The sequence below is a fragment of the Eretmochelys imbricata genome, chromosome 26, assembly GCF_965152235.1.
Source record: "Eretmochelys imbricata isolate rEreImb1 chromosome 26, rEreImb1.hap1, whole genome shotgun sequence".
In the NCBI taxonomy this organism is placed as follows: Eukaryota; Metazoa; Chordata; order Testudines; family Cheloniidae; genus Eretmochelys; species Eretmochelys imbricata.
In genome coordinates, this window is record NC_135597.1 from 7,410,278 (window position 1) to 7,431,016 (window position 20,739).

The following is a 20,739-nucleotide window of genomic DNA, read 5'->3' on the forward strand; positions in this document are numbered from 1 at the left end:
TATATGAGTCAACAGCATAATGCTGTTGCAAAAAAAGTAGACATCATTCTGGGACGTATTGGCAGGAGTGTTGTAAGCAAGACGCAAGAAATAATTCTTCGGCTCTACTCCGCACTGATTAGGTCTCAACTGGAGTATTGTGTCCAGTTCTGGGTGCCAAATTTCAGGAAAGATGTGAACAGATCGGAGAAAGTTCAAAGAAGAGCAACAACCACAATTAAAGGTCTAGAAAACATGACCTGTGCGGGAAGATCGAAAAAAAATTGGGTTTATTTAGTCTGGAGAAGAGAAGACTAGGAGGGGATATGAAAATAGTTTTCAAGTACATAAAAAGTTGTCGCAAGGAGGAGGGAGAAAAAATTGTTCTCCTTCTGAGGACAGGACAAGAAGCAATGGGCTTAAATTGCCGCAACGGCGGTTTAGGTTGGACATTAGGAAAAACTTTCTAACTATCAGGGTGGTTAAGCACTGGACTAAATTGCCAAGGGAGGTTGTGGAATCTCTGTCATTGGAGATTTTTAAGAGCAGGTTAGACTAAGGCCTGTCAGGGATGGTCTAGATAACACTTAGTCCTGCCTTGAGTGCAGGGGACTGGACTAGTTGACCTTTCGCTGTCCCTTCCAGTCCTATGATTCTATGATATTTATTTTCACAGCACTCCTGTCAGGTACAGAAGTTTTCTGTCGCCATTTTACAGATGAGAGACAGAGGCAAAGAAACTCAGGCCTAGTCTACGATAGAAAAAGTTTGCCCAGTATCCTATTGTAGATGCAGTTTATACTGGAGCGGGGGGGAAGGGGGGAGGAGTGTTTTTACAGGCATAGCATATACCAGTTCACTGAGCAAAATAATCTAAATGGGCAAAAGCCCTCTTTTTTTGTTGGTATAACTGTTTTGCCTGCACAAAAATGTCACAGAAACATCACCGCTTAAGTGATGATATACCAGCAAAAATATCTAGTATAGACTTGGCTTAAGAGACTTGCTTCCACGGAAAGTCTGCAGTGGAGCAGGGAATTGAACCCGTCTCTCCTGAGTCCCAGACCAGTGCTTTTGGATAGGGATGGATTTCGCAGGACAATCTAAATGCTACAGGGACAGCTGGGTCATGGGGCCCAAATAGAACATGATCTGAAGATAGGTCCTTAACTCCTGTTCCTGAAGCGTGCTAGGGCTTTGGACGTATCTGTTGCAGGGCAAGCCTTGGCTGTATTTTTAAACATGTGTTGTAGCCGTGTCGGTCCCAGAATATTAGAGAGACAAGGTGGGGGAGGTAATATCGTTTATCTGTTGGTGAGGGAGACAAGCTTTTGACCTTATGTAGAGCTCTTCTGTAGGTCAGGGAAACTTACTCATGGTGTCACAGCTAAATACAAGAGGGAACAGGTTGTTTAGCGTAAGTAGTTAACACACACTCACCTTGAACGGTCCCGTGAAATAGGTGTTTGACTTTTTACCTATGTGATAAGATTCCAGGACTGTCACTGTGCGTGTCACTCTGAACCCTAGACTGTTAGTTTAGTCAATGTGAAGTGATGGGAACAGCTAGATGCACAGTGGAGGTCTCTTTTCGTTTAGAATATCACCAGATTCAACCATCATTGGGATTGATCATCAGTTACCATCCAGTTTTTAAGATCTCAGCTATTTTAGGCCCTTTTTTTTTTTTAAACACTTTATGAATTATGCCTGTAGGACAGCACAGGCCTTCATCTAGCTTTTTGTTTTTAAATTATAACCATTCAATAACTAAAAATCACCGCACTGCTGATTCAGAAAAGGGGGCAAAAGTGACAGGGCTGGGAATGAATCTAGTGTATGTTAATTTCTTACGCTGGGATCTTCAGGAAACACACGAATGGTGCTGGCTGGAAAAAAAGAACCATGCATTTATTATAAAAACAAACAAAAATGTCCCTTTTTTAAATTAAAATTTCAGGTGGTTCCACAATGGGTCAAAAATGGGAGAGGGGGGAGGTTGGGAAAATTTAACCATTTTTTTTTCTAATTTCAAAATTTAAAATTTGATCTCATTTTCAAAATTTGAAAAGTTTAATGAACCAGTTCTACACGTGAGCTATGTAGCCCATAGTCCGAGCAAAGAATTAGTTATTTGAGAATCGTCCCCTTATTGCCCAAGTGTTTAATTTGACATTTCTTTTAGTTAAAATTCCCGAGGAAAATATCCTTTTTAAGCAAACGCATTAAGCTAAATTTATAACTGACTTAGTCCAAAACCATAAACACATTTATTCTTTTGCTGACAGAACAAAGACTGCATTTTTAGTCCCACTGCTTTTAATTTATGGCTGAAATGCCTAAAATATTTTAATGGTATCTGTGCCTTTGCCAGGAAACCTGCGTTAATAGAACTGAAAAATAAAAATGAACTGCTAGATGACTTTCTAGGTGGCCAGTTCTTGGTCAGCTCCAAAGATTGAAGATGTTCAAATCCAGAGCTTTGGTTTGGGTACATCCCAAATACAATATGCACTTCCAGTTTAAATGATAAAAGTATCTTTCTGGTATGATACATACGGTATTAAGCAAGCTGATTTGCACATATTTAAGATTAAGTGCTTTAAAAAAATATAATTTACTTTAGTAATCTGTTAAAGGTTTCAGATAGGTGTCCAAGAACTCACGCAAAACTTTCCTAAGATGTAATAATTCTTCTGCATGGGACATTATTCTTTATTTATGTCCTTTTCCACTTTGTGATTGTAGGAAGCATTGTTGCAAAGAAAACTGATCCCAATCTGGAAGGGAAAGTGCTAACTTGGTGCAAAAAGCTGGAACAAATGGTTCAGATAAACCTGAGATAAAAGTTTTCTGTTCGTGGCAACCTTAGAGCTTTAATCTTTCTGTAACGATAATATATTGGTATTTTTAAATTCAGTGCTTGGTGCCTGTCTTGTATAGCTCCAATACTTCTGCCACACAGTAAATATAAAAAAGAAAAGGAGTACTTGTGGCACCTTAGAGACTAACAAATTTATTTGAGCATAAGCTTTCGTGAGCTTTTCTTTTTTCAGAGAAACAGCCGTGTTAGTCTGTATTCGCAAAATTCCTTTTGTGTTGTATAATTGTATTCCTTTTCTTTTTGCGAATACAGACTAACACGGCTGCTACTCTGAAACCTGGCAGTAAATATAGATACAGATATCAACTATCTTGTTCTGAAAGAGGTTTTATCTGCTGTTGGGATGGCTTAAATATATGGGACGGCTTAAATATATGGGACCTAATTCTTATTTACACTAAACCTGATTTACACCACTCGGGCAACATAAAGTGGTCTCAAAGTGAGTGTAAATGTAATTTACCAGAGTTGCATAAAGTGGCCTCAGTGTAAATGAGAATCAGGTCCTAGGTTTGTAGTACCGAAACCCTCGTTCTTCATTGCCTTATTACACCTTGTGCAGTCATGTGCATTGTGGGTATGAAATCTGTCATTCTGATTCCATAGTGGCATGCTTCCACTTTGCACAGGTGTAAAAAGCTGATGGATGTGCAAAGCAGTGAAGCATTAATGCCAATCAACTCACAGGAATCTCAGGATACCTCCCTCCATGATTCTGACAAAACAGGTCCATGTGGGGTTCTTTCAGGTAACTTTAAAAGCTGGTGTTCTGGGTGGGCATTGACCTTCTCTTTGGCACTGTCCCTAAGAGACTGGACAATAGCAAGCTAGGTAGAGAATTTGACCAGAAGCCAGAGTCTGATTCCATTAAAGACACTGGCAAAACTCCTGCTGATTTCCATGATCATGTGGCGGTGGAAGAAAGATCATATTGTGGATTAGAATGACCGAGCTAAAGTAAATCACTAGGATTTAACATATTTTTGAGAGATTAATACCTTTCAAGTTGGGTGTTTCACCTCTTTGAAATCTGAGCAGCAACTAGCCCTGCAGGGCATGGGGGGAAAAGCACCTTGCAAACACAATAGCACACTTCTACCGAATCAGTTCTATAAACCACCTGTTGCTCTGGGATCTAGGTCCCATGCCTAGACTGTAGATAGGAGTGAGAGCTGTCCAGAGGGAACAGTCAGGTCTCGTGTCCTGTTTGCAGGGAAGTTCACTATATCAGGGATGAGAGAGGAATCAGATGCCTCTGGTGATAAATGAATAAAGAATACACATGGCATGTAGATTCCTTTTGCGAATTTGGAGCTAATAAAAGACGCCAGCTTGGTAGTCGTCGGGTCTGAAGTCCTTTGTTTATCCTCAGAACAGGCATGCTGTGGGCAGTGACAGGGCATGCTGCCAGCGTGTCTCAATCCTGCCCTGACATGACCACTTCTAGGAGCGAAAAGGAAACTTCGGTCTCGTAGAGCCGTTCTCCCCTTCTGCTTTCTGCTGAGACTGCCAAAGGGGCATCTGTTGTGATGCAGATGCCAGCATCCATTAACAACTGGGCTGAGATCGCCAACTCATAGGCATTGAATGGTTATCAGGTGGTGGTAATAATTTATTGGCGTTGACCCCAACTGAAATGGTCAATGGCCTTAGAAACTGTTTGTCACTAAGGCTGATAGTCCAGGATCCTATCTTCCCTTTTTATTTGTTTGAACTCTGTTCAAAACACAGGTTCAATTCTCGTTGAATGCAGGGCATATGTTGAGGACTGGGTATGAAGAGCAAAAGTTGAGGGAGCACAGTGCCTCTTTGCTGCTGTCTGACTGAGCTTGTAGACAATGTTAGGCATCAGGGTCTTGTATTAGCTTAGAAAGGAGATGAATAAGAGGGGACATAAGAATGGCCATACTGGGTCAGACCAAAGGTCCATCTAGCCCAGTATCCTGTCTTCCAACAGTGGCCAGTGCCAGGTGCCCTAGAGGGAATGAACAGAACAGGTCATCATCAAGTGATCCATCCCCTGTCGCTCGTTCCCAGCTTCTGGCAAACAGAGGCTAGGGACACCATCCCTGCCCATCCTGGCTAATAGTCATTGATGGACCTATCCTTCATGAACTTATCTAGTTCTTTTTTGAACCCGTTATAGTCTTGGCCTTCACAACATCCTCTGGCAAAGAGTTCCACAGGTTGGCTTTGCATTGTGTGAAGAAATACTTCCTTTTGACATAAGAATATATAAATGAATGCTCAGAGTAGATCATGATCTTCTGCTCCCCCTATCTCATAGCACAAGCACAGGGGGACATTCAATGAAATTAAAAGGACTTGAAGATTTTATCATATTTACAAATTAATTAAATTAAAAAGTGAGAATTTCCAAACAAGTGAAAGGAAATGCTCCTTCACCCAGTGTGTGATTAAACCATGGAACTCGTTGCGGCCAAGAACTTATCTGATCCCTTTTGGAATCTTGCTACTTAAGGGGGTATTGAGAATATTTAGAGTAGTTACAATTTGATCTGGATTTGGAATTTGAACACCCTCAAATTTCAGAGATGCAATTTATGGTTTTGTTCCAGCGTTGACTCTCTGAAGCCCTCCAGACCAGCCATCCTTAAAAATAAATAGAAATGTTGTCAGTTGATTTAGTCCCCTTGGAAACTGGCAAGTTTATGCTGTTTTGGTCCGTGGGTTCTATTCCCAGTTCTGCCACTAACTTGCTGTGTACCTTTGGCCAAGTCACTTCCTTTCTCAATGTCTCCATTTCCCATCTGTTGAATGGCTCTGGTGATAGTTGCTATCCTTTCAAAATAAATTTGAGATGCTTAGCTAGGTAGGGGGAGCTTTTCAAAGGCTCAAATGAGAGTTAGGCAGCCAATCTTGTTAATATTCAATGGGAGTTGGGTACCCAACAGCCCGTTAGTATCTTTGAAAATCTATCCCATAAGTGTGAAGAATAATTTATTAGTAGCACTGGCTTGATCCCAGGAACCAGTCGACTAGAGTCGATCTGAGCATCCCTGACTCTATGCGCTTAGCGTTATTGAGTTGAGAGTCACTGCTGTGAGACCACGCTGGTGCACAATATTCAGCTTCAGAATATACCGAGCCAGTTGTTGCGGTTTGCAGGGTCTGTGGGCTGGAGCACCGTGATGGGCCTATCACACATCCAGCCTCCACAGATTAGAAGAGCTGCTCAGACCTCTCGCTTTCTTGACCATGTCAATGCAGACGTGAGGATCCTGCTGCACGATGACCTGCAGAACCCGCCGAAGACAAGATTAAAATCCCGCAACCCTCTGTGGAACTGCATCAAGACCCTTACCTTCAACTTCGACACTGAGGCTCAATGGAGAGTCACATGGAGCGTTTCAACCGCTCAAAGCAAACCGTTTGTTGTTGACCCTGCCACGCACCCACCGGGTTTTGATTCATGTCAGTAAGACTGGTGCAGATTGAGTTGCTTCAGGGCATCTCATGGGAGATGTGGACAAATCCGAGTGTCCCCTTCGTTTGGGCTTGAAGGACATTCACCAACTCACTGCTGCGGCAACGTACTGGCTGTCAAACCTTGATATAAATGTGTCGTCGTTGCTACCTACCCAAGCCATATGAAAGAAAAAGCAGAAGCTTGAGCCCGGCACAGAGTACGTGGGAAGTGTGCAGGCTTCCACGCATGCCTATCCCAAGCCTTTTCTACATTAGAAAGGAGTTGACAGTCTAGCAATACCGGCAAACCCTGCTAGTGGAGACAAACCTTATACTAGCAAAATAATTCTTTTGCCCAAACAAAATAACCTACACCCATCAAAAGCCCTTATCTGGTGGTATAATTACTTTTGCACTGGGTCTTTCACCAGCATAGCTGTGTTGGTTAGGGGTGTAATTTTTTTTCATACTCCTGGCCAGCAAAGCTATGGTAGCAAAACTTTTAAGTGTGGATCAGGCCCCAGTGTATTTCCCTTTTGGCCTGGCACATGCCCTGTTGCTCCAGGCATGAGCTGAGAGTGCTAATGTGGAGAAATTATTTTGACTAAGTTTAAAATCTCTATTGGATTTTTAGAGTGCAAATAACAAAAGGAAATGGAGAACCTGGTAAAGAAGTACATAAAGGTATAATTATTTTTTCATATTACAAAAATGTAAAATAAAACACACAAATAAAATGCACACTGGCAGCTAGGTAATATGACTCTCTTTTGCATCATTATGATACACATAAGTTAGAATGCAAGAAAATAATATAAGAAATTACTGTGCACATGGTACCAGCAAAACTTTAAACCCCACAGCCAGCTCTGTTGGTAGGGGGCAGTTGGAATTACTGGGTGAAACTCTCTGGCTTGTGTTATGCAGGAGATCAGACTAGATGATCATAAACCTCCCGATCTATGAAATTATTCAACTCTGTAGTTAGTGGGTGAAATTCTGGCTCCATTGAAGTCAATGGAATTTCAGTGGGGCCAGGATTTCAGCCAGTGTAAGTGCAGTTACAGTAATTACTGTCTGTCTATACTTCTGGTTTTGTTTTTTTGGCCGTTTCCCTACAATGGATTCTCTTGGCGCTCTGTTCTCGTGGCATAGTTGTGTGGGGGAGGGAAAGGGGCTGTGACTGTAAAGTTCTTTTGTCTGGACAGGCCCTCGAGCTGCTCAAAACATGCATTTAGTGGCAGAATAGGAGGGATTTAAAGAATTCTCTCTGATTTGATCACAGTGCTAACTGTACACATGGTAACTGTATTCGTAAATGTCACAGAAACTGGTGAAAGCCACATAAGCTTTGGAGTGTCCAGTAATACCAGCATTACACCTCATGGCCCAGACTCTGCTCCCATTGACACCATTCACCAAGTGAATATCTAGACTCCAGCAAAGTCAGTGGCGTTACTCCAGATTACTATCACTGTAAGTGAGATCAAAATCTGACCCATTGTTTTCAGTATAAGCAACCATAGCATTAACAGGGACTGTCTTTTTGTTCTGTTTGTACAGTGCCTGGCACAATTGGGTCCTGGTCCATGACTAGGGCTCCTTGGCGCTATGGTAATGCAAATAAACACTTGGCAATAAATAATTGAGAGGAAAGATGATGAGCGTGAATATTTTAGACGTGGAAAGATGGACATTATATTACTTTTTCCTGCATAATCAGTTTGAGTCAACTGAGCTGCCCACCTCAGAGGGCCTGATTGTAGTTCATTGAAATCAATGGAAATGCTCCCATCAACATTAGTGGGCTCCGGATCAGGTCCTGAGTTCTTCTTGGTTTCTGAACAGGCGCTGTTATGTGAGGCCAGGTGTGCTCCCTGATTCCGCAGGTGTAGAATTTGCCACAGAATCACCCCTTTCTTCAAAGTCTGGAATCTGTTGTTGTTGTTTTGGTCCTTAAAATTGTGAAGAAAACCTTCCAAATGTGATGCAAGTGTAACACATGCACTGTTTTTCTGAGTCTAAAGCCAACTTGAAACAATAGGTCCGAGACTGGTGTAAACGGTTTCCTTTTAGCTCGGCACTTTAACTCTGAAACTTCACGGTGGCAGTTGAGCGATGTGTTTAAGCGTATGAGTAGTCCAAGTCAAGGGAACTACTTGTTCAAAGTTAAGCAAATGCTGAGCTACTTTGCTGAATTGGGGCCTTGAACATCAGTATTGTTAACTATTTCATGGCTGATCATTTTAGGATAAAAGCCCAGCTGACGTGTTTATTCCGTGATCCCAAACCACAATTTTTTAAAAGATCTGACACACAACTCTTCTCTTTATCAATTTTTTTTCCTCTGGCCATAAATGTCTGGGCAATTTCAAATGATTTTCCTCCAAACATCAAAAAGGCTTTGTCCCTATTAAGAATGGGCTCCTTGGCCAGTTCCTTATTTTTTTTAAATGAAGCCACTGTTTGTGGGCTCTATCTTGGCAACAGACAGCATACCAACCGCTCTCCAAACGGGTCTCCCCAGTGCAAATGCCAACTCTAGCTGCATGGTCACTGTAGTTCTCTTTCCAGATGATAGTTCCAGCACATAGTTCTCTTTCCAGACAATAGTTCGTGACTCTTCGGTTGACAGATGTAATGAGGCTTAGGGCTGCTCAGTGCAAAGGCACTGAATGTGATTCTTTGTTCAGAGAAAGCAAGGCACTGCCTTCTCCTGTGAGATAGTGGTTAGGGCAGAAACGCCTTCTGAGAAGCGGGGTGTATTGTTTGGAAGCTGTTATCATGTTCCCTTGAAGGGGGCGGGAGGGAAGGGCTGGATATTTTGACCTAAATGAGAGATAATGGATCCTGCAGTGGTTGCATTTTGCAGCCAAGTAATCTACAGTTTAAACATGCTTAATCAAATTATTGGGTAACGAGGCTGTTTTGTTCTGTTTTGGATTATACACAGAAAGATACGTGAAAGTTTGTGCCTCCATAAATCTTATTTCCAGATGCTTTGGCTAAATTTAGTTGCTCTAAGAACATTTTATCCACTGTGGGTGAGAGGCATTGTTGTTGGTTTAGTGATTAAAACAGGACCATGAGTTAGGAATCCTGGTTTTCTTCTGAAGCTCTGCTACAGATCAACTGCCCTGCCTCAATCTCTCCATCTGTAGAAGAGAGAATGACATCCACCTTTGTAAAGTGTGTTGAGATTCTCATGTGAAAGGCATTACATAAATACAAAGTATTTACTTGTTTAGGCACATACCACTCATTGGTGCAAAGCTGGTTAATGTGTGGCATTGCAGTTGACCGGATTGTCTCCTTTTCGCTAAACGATTGTTGTTGATATGGCATATATAGACCTGACACAATGATCCTGATCCTGCTTTTGTTGAAAGCAAAGACAAAGTTCCAGTTGATTTTAGTGGAAGCAAGGTCAGGCCCAGTGATCTGCAAACGGTTGTGGTGTTAGTCTGGCAAGTTAAGTCTTCTCCAGATCTCTTGGACACAGTCTGGTATGAAGTGAGGCCTTGTGAGTTTGCGGTTCGTGTGTGTGTGTGTGTGTGTGGTGGTGTTTGAGTTTTCTGCCGCACGTGTGGTGCTGGTGATACCTGATCCCACTGATTCAAGTCCCACTGACTGGTGCTTCGGAAATCAGGAATGTACTATGTTTCATCTTGTGGCCCACGCACACAATGAAGCATATGAGTAAAACCAGACCTTCTCTTCACCTCAAATATACCATCCCTGCCCAATTGTAACACCACCATGTACCAGCCCTTGCCAAGCTTTGTCTGCACTCTTGGTAGACTACACTGACTTCCAGCTCATTTGTGGCTACAATTCAGGGCCTGGCTACCTTGGAGAGCCCTGGATAAATACTGGCCATCTCCTTTGACTGCAAACTCCTTTGGATAACTCCTGTATCTTGTCTCCAGGGGTGATCAGTGTATGATGCTTCAGAAGAAAGCAACCCCTAATCTCCGCGCACACAGCATCTAGCCAGTTGTGCAATGCTGTGTGTGTGGGAAATGGAATTCCTTCCTGATGCCTGCAAGGAATCAGCTTTTTCCCTGAAGCATGAGATTCATCTCCTTTTGTCTTAGTCTTTATAACTACAGTTGCTGCTGTTGGTCATAAAATTATTCATTGTCCTCTTAAATCCAGATGCAGTGTTTGCCCCGTTGACCTTCCCTGTTAATGAATTCCACAGGCTGGCTACACATTGCTGAAAAGTCTTGTCTTAAATTTACCTGCTGTTAATCCAATCTAGTGACCTCCTTATTCTCATGTAAATGAAACAAAGTGATGCATTGCTAAGAATTATACTCAAAGAATGTGATTGTTAGAACAAGCCCAATTTCTCTCTCTCTCTCTCTAATGGCTAATACTTTCCTTCTGTGTCTTTCAGCTCAGATTAAATTTTCTAGACTTCAAGGTTAGTTTTGCACAACCATTTTCATTAAAGAAAACAAAGGAAAAGAACAGCTCTTCTAAGCTTCCAAATTCCATAGAGGAGAGAACACAACTGAGGCTTACTCAGAAGAAAGGCAAATTTAACTTCAAATATTACTGCAGTTTTGAGGGCAAACATTAATGCACTTTTAAGTTGTACACGAAGGATTTTTATGTCTTCACGCTAGGAACATGTTTATTTGGTGGGTGCAGATAACTTTTTCTTGTAAGCCCCCAAAAGGTCAGTTTAAACACACACAATAAAAAGTCCAAACAGCTTAAATAGCTGTAGATGGCCTATCTTGGATGCGGCTGGCTCCAAGGAATAAGACGCACCAGTTGCAAACAGTAGAGCTCCCAGGGGAAATATGCCAGCAATTTGTCTTTCGTAACTTTGCACATAAGAGTTGGGTAGGAGATCTTATATACAGTGACTCTGTGTTCTTGTTTAATTCGATCGAGCAAAACAAGATACTGTATATCTTGCCTATCTGTGATGAATAGTGGCAGAAGTATGTTTCTTCTGCTCAAGGCCATTACCTGTGGGGGGTCTGAAACGTTCAGCCTGTATGGAAGGCGTCTTGCTGTCCCCTCCCCACTACACCCCCCGGTATGCTCTTTAATGCTGAAACTTAATTCCAACCAAACCTTAAAAAGAGGGATTGTGTTCTGTTACACGCTCAACATCTCCAACTGTTTTGGTGGAAGCTAAAGCAGTTTCTTATGGAGAAATAGTGACTTATATTTATATTGTGCTTTTTAGTTCCACAGAAGCCTAAAGTACTTAAAAGCTATATGTAGCAATCACTTCACCCCCTTCACTGAAAAGCAGCCATCTTTGAGGTAGAACATTGCACAACATTAAACAGTGTTCTAAGACGGAGAGTGAAGTAGCATCCAGTTAAACCACAAGAGGAATTTCAGTCGGTAGAATATAATTAGACAAGTTAGAGTTTGGCCAGGATGCCCGGGGTTTAATCTTCTAATTTTGCGAAAGAGCTATGGGATTGTTAATGAGCCCAGACTGTTTGATGCTTGGTTTTACATCACATCTGAAGAATAGCACCTCCAGTAGCCCTGTGCCCCCTAGCACTGCCTACTGGGACGTCTGTTCAGAAGTGACTCATGGGCAAGAATTCTGTTCACCTGAGTCATCTGCACCACTTCCTGCTGCACCTTGGGGTGCTTTCGAGCTGTCCCATCCAAGTAATGGCCTGGCCCAATCCTTCCTAGCTTTAATAATCTGGCAGATTTCCTGCAGTGGACAGCAGGCAGTTCCTTTAGTCAGGGTCGTACACGGCACTTTTATGAAAACTTTCAGAAGTACTTGGTCTATCAGCCTGGTCCCCCCTCCCGCACCCCAAACCCCTCATTTCTGGCCCTGTGCCGGTGTCTGCACCCCCATTCAGAGCCCTAACCCCCTCCTGCACCCCAACACCCTGCCCCAGCCCAGTGAAAGTGAGTGAGGGTTGGGGAGAGCGAGCCATTGATGGAGGGGGAATGTAGGGAATGGGGCCTTAGGGCAGGGATGTGGCAGTGGGCGGGGCTTCAGGGAAGGGGCAGGGCTAGGATGTTTGGTTTCGTGCCATTAGAAAGTTGGCAACCCTATGCAGGAGGTCAGACTGGGATGATCCCTTTGTATCAATGATTCTTTGCGGGGGGAACCTTAGTCAGTCATCTCCCCCAGTAACGCATTCATTGGAGTTACACCCAGTGGGAGTTTGGCCCAGTATCGATCAACACTAACAGATCAGCCTAAGAAAATAAATGTTTATGAACAAATGCCTATTTTAGGCGCTGCAGGAAATTCACATAACCTGCCCACTCATTGCTGCGTTATTTGTAGCTCTGCAAGATTTTAAAGTAAGTTAGTGCGTGATATAATTTCCGGTGTGGTAAGCCACAGTCATTTGTTTGTATTGGCTTCAAGCCAGGAAGTAATATACTTCGCCCTGACGGAAATGATAGGCATTTGATGTTGTGAATTTCCTGATGCAGCAATTGAAGATATATAATTTTTTTTTTTAATTACATTCAAAGGGCGCCCTTCACATACAAACCCTCTGAAGTAGGAGCCCCTTTGCTAGAGTCAGCTGGTAACATTTACCAGGTTAATGTCCCTCCTTGAAAATGCAGCGTACTTCCCTCCCACTGCTTCTGTACTTCACCTCTGCAGCTCCTTAGGGAGCAGCTCGCCAAGAGACAATTGAAATCTAAATATGCCTTGGCTGCTCTGAGTGTAAAGTCTCAGACAAATGAGAAAGCTGCACTGGTATAACTTAAGGTGTGAATTTAAACCAGTGTCGTTTAAAATGATGTAAAAGGCTGTTTGTGTGCGCTTATTTTGGTCAGTTAAAAGCCAATTCAAGTTACAATAGTGCAGCTTTCTAGTCGAACCAAGGCCCATCATGACGGCTTTTCCCAAGTACTGTGCTAACTCTAGAAGGCTGCTGAGCAAGACTAGTGTAGCGACTGCCAGCTTGGGGTCTGATCCTGTTCCCACTGAAACTCGGTGACAGCATTTGCATTGGCATTGCTTTAGTTCGAGGTGTAGCTCATGGTGAGTCACAAGCTTGCTTGTTTACATGTTCCCTACTCAAGACACCAGCAGCGCTCAGTCATGCCAAAGATGTGCCGGATCACTTGGTAGCAGCCACGCTCTGCGGCAGCAGGCCCAGACAACTAATATGAAGCATTAGAATGGCCCCTGAAATGGAAAATCTTTGTCTTGCGTGTGCTTGACAAAGTTGCTCTCCCACCAGCTTTCTGAAGGGTTAGTAAAGAAGGGCTTTTGTCTTATAATTGGTCCAGGACCAATGCTTGTGTAACGACTTCCCTTCCCCTGCCTGGATCATTAGCAGGGTTTGAACGCAGGACCTTTAGCATCACAGCACGGAGCTCTTCCACTCCAGGTAGCTGCTAACAAGTTAGTATGTTCTTATGCTTGAGCAGACGTGCTGCAGGAGGGAGATGGGACACACACATTCCCAGTCTGTTATGCTCAGAGCAGCTACTAGTCAGTAAAATCATTTGCAGTGCCCTTCCAAAGGGTTTGGCCGGATGCAAGACATCAGATTGCAACATCTGATTATCTTCATGCTCTCTTGCTCCGCTTCACTTCCCACATGATTATATTTTTTCATCTGTCTCCCCCACTTCTAGCAATCTACAATTATGAGGCTGTCCAAGATGTGGAGCTCTCCTTGCAGGTTGGTGATACGGTTCACATTTTGGAGATGTATGAAGGTAAGTCCCAGACCACTGCCTCTCTACTTGGTAAAAGTTTAAATATCTGAAACAAGTTTTTTAAAATGATATCCCCCCCCCCCCAAACTAGAAAATTTCAATAAAAACTTTAGGGAAAATGATTTTTGTTTTGTTGCTTCTGAAATTGTTTGTGGAAAGTATTTACCACTTTCTGACCAGCTCTAGTAGGATACAAAGCTTGGATCCAGATCCAAACTTCCAGTTAAAGTCTGGTGGTGTTCGGCCCATTAAAAAGATGGGACAGTTTTGAAGTTTGCATCCAGACTTTCCCAATTTGAAGAAGCATGTCGCAGGCTTGTCTCTAGTTTTGAAGGTGTATAAGTTATTCTCAACTCATGAAATACAAGGCATATTACTTGTTTTGGCATGCGAGCATTCTTCATGTGCTACATATTTCTCTAAATTAAATGTCTTTGTGTGTAATGTGTGGTGATGTTTGGGAAAGTTCCTGTGTAATAATGGCTCTTTCTTACTCCAAATCTCGTTTCCCTGTCTCTCTCTGCGTTACATCTGCCTGCCATATTGACACATGCAAAGAATTTTACACATTCGGATCCCGGAGAGCTAGCGAATATGAATGCAAGCTAGATTCTGTTCTGCCTCAGACATCAACAAACTAAGGCCATATCTACATGGGACATTACTGAATGGCACCCAAGTGTGCTGTAAATTCACACCCTGGCTTGCCACTTAGTAACATCCAATGTAGACAAGATCTTCCTTATCAGTGGGATGATGTCATGGATTTTCAGACCCAAGGTGCTCTTTTCAGATCTGTCAGTTTAGAAAAATCACCATTTTTTGATTTGTAAACTGAACTGTGACACCTTGAGGGAGAAGAGTTCCAGAACCCCAGAATATATTTGTCACTTTATGGAGCATAACTGCCTCGTTAGCTATACTGCTGAATTGATTATCTAGGCTAGTGGTTCTCAACCCATGGCCACTTGCGGACCTATCAGCACACAGCTGTGGCCCATGTGACATCCTCAGGGCCATACAGGCAGTATATATATTACGTGGGCTGTATCCACACTGCACACACAGAGTTGCATATGCAGCCCACAATGGTAAATCGGTTGAGAACCACTCATATAGGTTATTTTATTACTCCTGTCACCATAGCAGCTGAGCTCCTTGTGTTGTTATGCAATATTGCTGGATATTTGTCCCTTTTAAATACAAGGACGTTCTGTACAGCACATCACTAGCTATTAAAAACTGCTTTAAAAACAGTTATTAAATTTGAAAATTATTAAAAAAAATTTGAAAATTAATACTTAGATCTTGTGGATTTAGCTGTTAAACTGGGCTGTCTAATACTCTTCTGCTGGGAACAGAATACAGTCAGCTATATCCTGTGAAGAGTACAGTGCCCATATCTCAATTGTATGATATCCCTGTTCTCTCCAAAAGGCCTTTCGTGAATATAAATTGTCATCAAACTTCTACAAACAGCATCTATTAGAGGGGCGGGGGGGGACACACATACAACTTCCCTGCTTTGGTATCTCCATTGAGCAGGGCAAGTTGCTTGCTCAGCAATTTGCTGTTAGTGAGTTGGTCTCTTTCCACTTCTTTGACCTTGACACTGGAGACAGCCAGCCAGCCAGATCTTACATGTCAAAGCAGATTATACTGCTGATGTGTATGTTTACAGTGATGTGTGTGGTAGTGGAGGATTGTGTTTGTAAGAGAGAGTTTAATCAGCAATAGAAACAACATATGAGCTGATTTTGCAAAGAGGAGAGAGAGAGGCTCAAAGCTAAAAACAGCCTTTTTCTGTGAAGCTGCATGTATCCTGAATTTACCAGAAAATAGCATTTTTACATGGTGGTTCAGTTTCCTCCTTAGCCAGCCGTTAGCAGAGACATTGTCAAGTAGAGTAAATTCGTCCTCATGTTGTCTGCCATCTGCCTGAAACTCCACCATCAGGAATTTAAACTGAGAGTGTATTGCAAGTTCTTTGCGATAGGGCTTTTTGTTCTGTGTTTGTACAGTGCCTAGCACAGTGGGATCCTGATCCATGACTGGTGCTGCTAGGTGCTACAGGAACACAAATAATACTTTTATTGGAAAGACGGAGGGAAATCAGGCAAGGCATTTGTGAATTATAAAGGGGGCGGGGTTTGCAGGTGGCTCCTTGGGGAATTCTCTTATACATGTGTGTACCTCCTCCTGCCTTCAGCTTCCCCTCTGCCCCCCAAAAAGAGGTTTCAACATAGAAACTCCAAATTTTCTTTTTGTCTTTTGCTGTGGACACTCTTGCATGTCTGTGTTTCCTTTCTCTCGTGACCTCAGCTTTGGGTGTCCTGGTTTCCAGATGTGGGTGGGTTGTTCTTTTGAGAACAACAGTGTTCCCGCAAGAAATGTCTTTATTCCTCCTATGTTAATGCAGCGTCTGTACAAGCTGAACTCCAGCTTAACAAAGGCTTTTTTTGGGTCTGAAAATCACTAGGTTTATATAGGTGCGCAAGTCTCAAGTTCTATTTTACCAGGATGATGGCTTCCCCAGAAAGGAAGCTCTGCCCTATGAAGTTTTTTCTCTGGGACATATTAGTTACACCTCCAGTTTCCATCTGAAGGGTTGCTCTGAATCATGCAGAGGAGTGACTTGAACCTGGCTTTCCCACATCCCAGTTGAGTGCCCTACCACTAGACTACAGAGTCAGTTTCTTTTTCTGGCCCAATGAATATTCAATTATTTATACAAATTGGAACAGCTCCAACACAAGAGATTGAGAGAGAGTCAAAGAAAATCTCTGCAGGCTGCTGGTTATGGCATTCACTGGAGATTTGGGAGACTCACGTTCAAGTCCCTCGATCCTGTTTTTTTGCGCGCACGCAAATTTTTTTTTTAAAAAATCTTCGTTTTGCTCCGCTTCGGAATGGAAACAAATGTTGAAACCCTGGCATTTTTCATGAAATGGAATTCTTGTTTTCCGGCCAGCCCTGGTGAGGACTTATGCTGAGTTACCAAGATGTACACGGGGCAATTTTACCTGCAGATGTCTTTCTCCTCCTCTTCCTCACATCTAGAAAGATGCCTCGTATTTACTCCTAATGTTGGTTCCCCCACTCTTAGTTTAAGGGATTGGAGCAGGGCTGTATTCTCTCCTCGTCTGTGTGCAGTGAAGGAGTCTTGGTGTATTGGGCAACCGTAGCTTGAGAGCTCTTTGTATTCTCCGTGTGCCTGGCTCCGCTCCGTTGGAAAGAGCTGAAATGCACAGTTTGTTCCCCAGCTGCGAGACAGAAAGGTTGAAGCTCTCACTTGGCTTCTTTGTATACCAATAAATGTTATCTTAATCTCAGCTGGCAGGAGAGCTCCGAAGTCATAACACTGACAGAGCTAAACAAGTCCAGATTGGAGGAGGCCCATGAAAAGACAGGGAGCTATGAAATGAACTGGAGGGCAGTTATCTCAGACCAGAGGGCTTAGGTGCTATTCCCCCTGTACAGAAGGCCGATACAATAAGGCCCTATTTATTAAGCTCTGCTTGAGAAGGCCAAATGGTGTATAAGACCTTGTGAGGGATGTCTGCCCTGGCTTGAATTTCACCCACAAGACACAAGTCATTGCCTGTAATTTAAAAAAAGGGATGGAAACTCATAAATGAGCCAGAATCTCTAGCTGGGAGTTATCAGTTCCCTGTAAAATTCCCTGCACTGGGAATTGCCTCAAGGGGCAATTGACCCTAAAGAAAGGTCAAGGTACCAGAGTGATAGGTAAAATCTAAGGTCAGGCCTGCCACTCGAGGGGGGCAAAGGAGCAGTTGCCAAAGGGTCTGGGGGCCCCTGGCCGCCCCCGCTGCTGCAGTAGGGGCAGGCAGCTGGGAGCCCGGGCCCTTTTAAATCGTCCCGGTGGGCCGCAGAGCACATAGGAGATTGAGACTGCCCTGGGCCCTGCGCTGTGGGGGGTTCCTGAAGTGACGGATTTGTCACTTCTGCCCTGGGCTCCGCCCGCCGCCCCCCTCACCCCTCGGGACAGCCCTGGGGCCTGGGGCCTGGAATTTCTGTCGGCGGGCCTGGCTAAGGTAGAGTAGTTATAGTGTCATTTCCCTCCCTTGGAGTTTTCCTGTGGGAGAGGGCAGTGTTAAATTATAGGTAGGACTCCCCTGGAAGTTGGCATAAACCCAAGCTAATCCCAGCCCCCTGTCTGGATGGTAAAGCAAAATCTCTGGCTTACCTCCACTTGTTTAGTGCCATTCATGCCTTTAGGATCTGTATGTAGGACCCCAGAATAGCCCGGTGGTTTGGGCACTTACCTGGGTTTCAGGAAAACCCGGTTTAACTTCCTCCTCTGAATTAGGCAGAGTCCTATGTGGTTTCCCCAGTCACCAGGCTATCAGCTGTTCTGGATGGGTGTCTTTCTTTGGAACAATGTAAAGGTCATGGTGGATTCTGCATTATTTTTTAAATCCAGATTGGATGCTTTTCTATATACGTGGTCTAGGAGTTATTGTGAGGAAGTTCTGTGGCCTGTCCTACACAGGAGCTCACAGCAGTCCCTTCTGGATGATCACAGCAGTCCCTTCTGGCTTTGAAAACTCTGAATCCTGGAGCCAAAGTCCATTGGAGTTGATGGAAAGTCCCCTGTTGACTTCATTGACCTTTGGATGAGGGCTTTATAGTCCAGCTTTTGTGGCTTGTGTTCTTTCCCCCTTTACTAAATGGGTGTAGGAAATAACAATTTAGAAGTCCCAAGTATGGCCATAGTGGGTGGGCCTGGGTTATTGTGAAGGGTTCCCATTTCCTACAGTGGTAGACAATCCAGCTGGAAGGCCAGAGTAATACCATCTCAGATTGCTGGGCTAGGTTGTGGCCTTGTCCACAGTGGGGGTTTTGTCCAGTCACAGGCACCGGGGTAGCACACCAGTACAAAAGTGATGGTCATTATCTTGGCTGATATACCGGGGTTTGAACCAGGGAGCTCAAGAGCTGATATAGCTTGAGCTAAGGGGCCCAGACTGTCTCAGCAGGAGCTGAAACAGACTGGATCAGCAAAGAGGGGGACCTGCGATGCACCCTTACCAGTGGGTTACGCAATCCCAGGACGCTATTTACTGAAACTGAAATAATGCAAATTGTGGCTTATAGCAGCTTGGGCCATCTACACTAGAGGTTTGCCCTGGTGAAGCTGCACAATTGGCTGCAGTCAGGGCAGATCCTCTGCATAGATAGGGTCTAAATCGTTGCCCGCGGTTGCCTATGCTGAGATGAATCTTAAAGGCTTTCTGTTGTGCCTTGCTCTGCCTGTAAGCAGGACTTAGCGCAGGATGGTTTATTCATCAAACATGAAACATCTGGTCAGAGCCAGTCTCCTTAGAATTTCCTCCCTTTTAAAGGAAACACACATGCTGCCATCTTTGAAATGTGCAGGTTAGACAGTCTGGGGTCTGGGATTTAGCACTTCCTTGTAAATCGTGAAAAAGATTTTTCTTCATTGTTCCGTCTGGGTGATCTGGCTGCACAAGTGTGCGTGCTCTTTTTGTTGAACAACCTGCTCCCCCGATAACAAGACCAGGCAAAACCCAACCTGTTGGCTGGTAGATGTTTGTAATTGGGGAAATGTGCTTTACACTGCGTAATCCACCGAATGGCAGTAAAAAGACACTGCTTTACGTGTGCCTCCCAACGCTGCCCCCTGGGTGAAGTGTGCGTGTAGAACTTTTGCAGACTTCCTCAGAGTGAGATTTCACTTGAGCTCTGGGAATCTGTCCTAAGGGGGGCGCAAATTCCAATCCTGTTTGGAATCTCTTTTCGTGCCTGTGGAAAATGGCAAAAACAGGGATGGAAGGGGAAAGAGCTCTCCGTTTTGGAGAGCTGGCCAAGGAAGCCTCGTACAGGTGCAAATTATGTTGCACTGTCTGCTTCTGTCTCAGACATTGCTTTGATTGCCACAGGTGACTGAAGGAATCCCCTTCTCACTGCAGTGCAGTGGCTCGCAGTGTGGTGTACTGCAGTGAAAAGGAAGGACGGTCTTGTGGATAAGGAAGTGATCAGGGACTGAGGAGTTCTGGGTTCTATTCCCAACTCTGCCCCAGTGTCTCTGTGTAACCTTGGGTGAGGTTCTGTGGGCTTCAGTTCCCCATCTGGAAAATGGGCGTAGTAATACATTTCTGCCCTCGCCCCCCACTTTGTCTGCTTTGCTCGTGTAGTTTGTAAGCTCTTTGGGGCAATGGCTGTGTCTGTATATGTATAGCAAAACTGAGTTCCCGTTCTGTTTTCAATCTCTTAAGTGCTACTGTTACACAAATAAACCTAAAATTACAAAAATAAACTTTTAGATGAGAGGTAAAAAAAAAAAATCTCATAGCACTTTTTGTAAGAGTCAGGCTGTTAACCCCTGTACCCTGAAAATTTCAACATTCTACCTCCTTAAATTTTCCAATGGTATTTTCAACAGGGATGCCCTTATCTTTTTCAGCTTCTGTCATAAACTCCTAAATAGCCCACAGCAATACCATGTAACAGCTGCCCTATCGCACCCCAGGGGTGGCTGCATTTCAGTGGTGGGTGACATGAGTCCAATATATCTCATTTTATTGTAGGGTCCATAATCAGGTTTTGGGAGAAAAGACACTCTCTCTTTATAGAAAGTATTTTTATCTTAGTCAAATACAACTATTCAAATGAATAACACATGTCTGGGCAGAGAAAGTGTGTGTGTGAGAGAGAGAGAGAGAGAGAGACTGATGTTCTCTCCTTGCCCTTTAGTTCTGGCATGAAAATCC

General features: G+C 43.6%; 1 protein-coding gene across 1 annotated transcript in view; it reads left to right on the forward strand.

Moving 5' to 3' along the window:
* Positions 1 to 20,739, forward strand: part of DOCK5 (dedicator of cytokinesis 5) — a 127,315-nt gene that overhangs the window by 14,135 nt on the left and 92,441 nt on the right. The window contains exon 2 of the mRNA XM_077805553.1: positions 13,901 to 13,984. Within this exon, the coding sequence (XP_077661679.1) occupies positions 13,901 to 13,984 (84 nt within the window). The remainder of the gene's footprint in view (positions 1 to 13,900; positions 13,985 to 20,739) is intronic.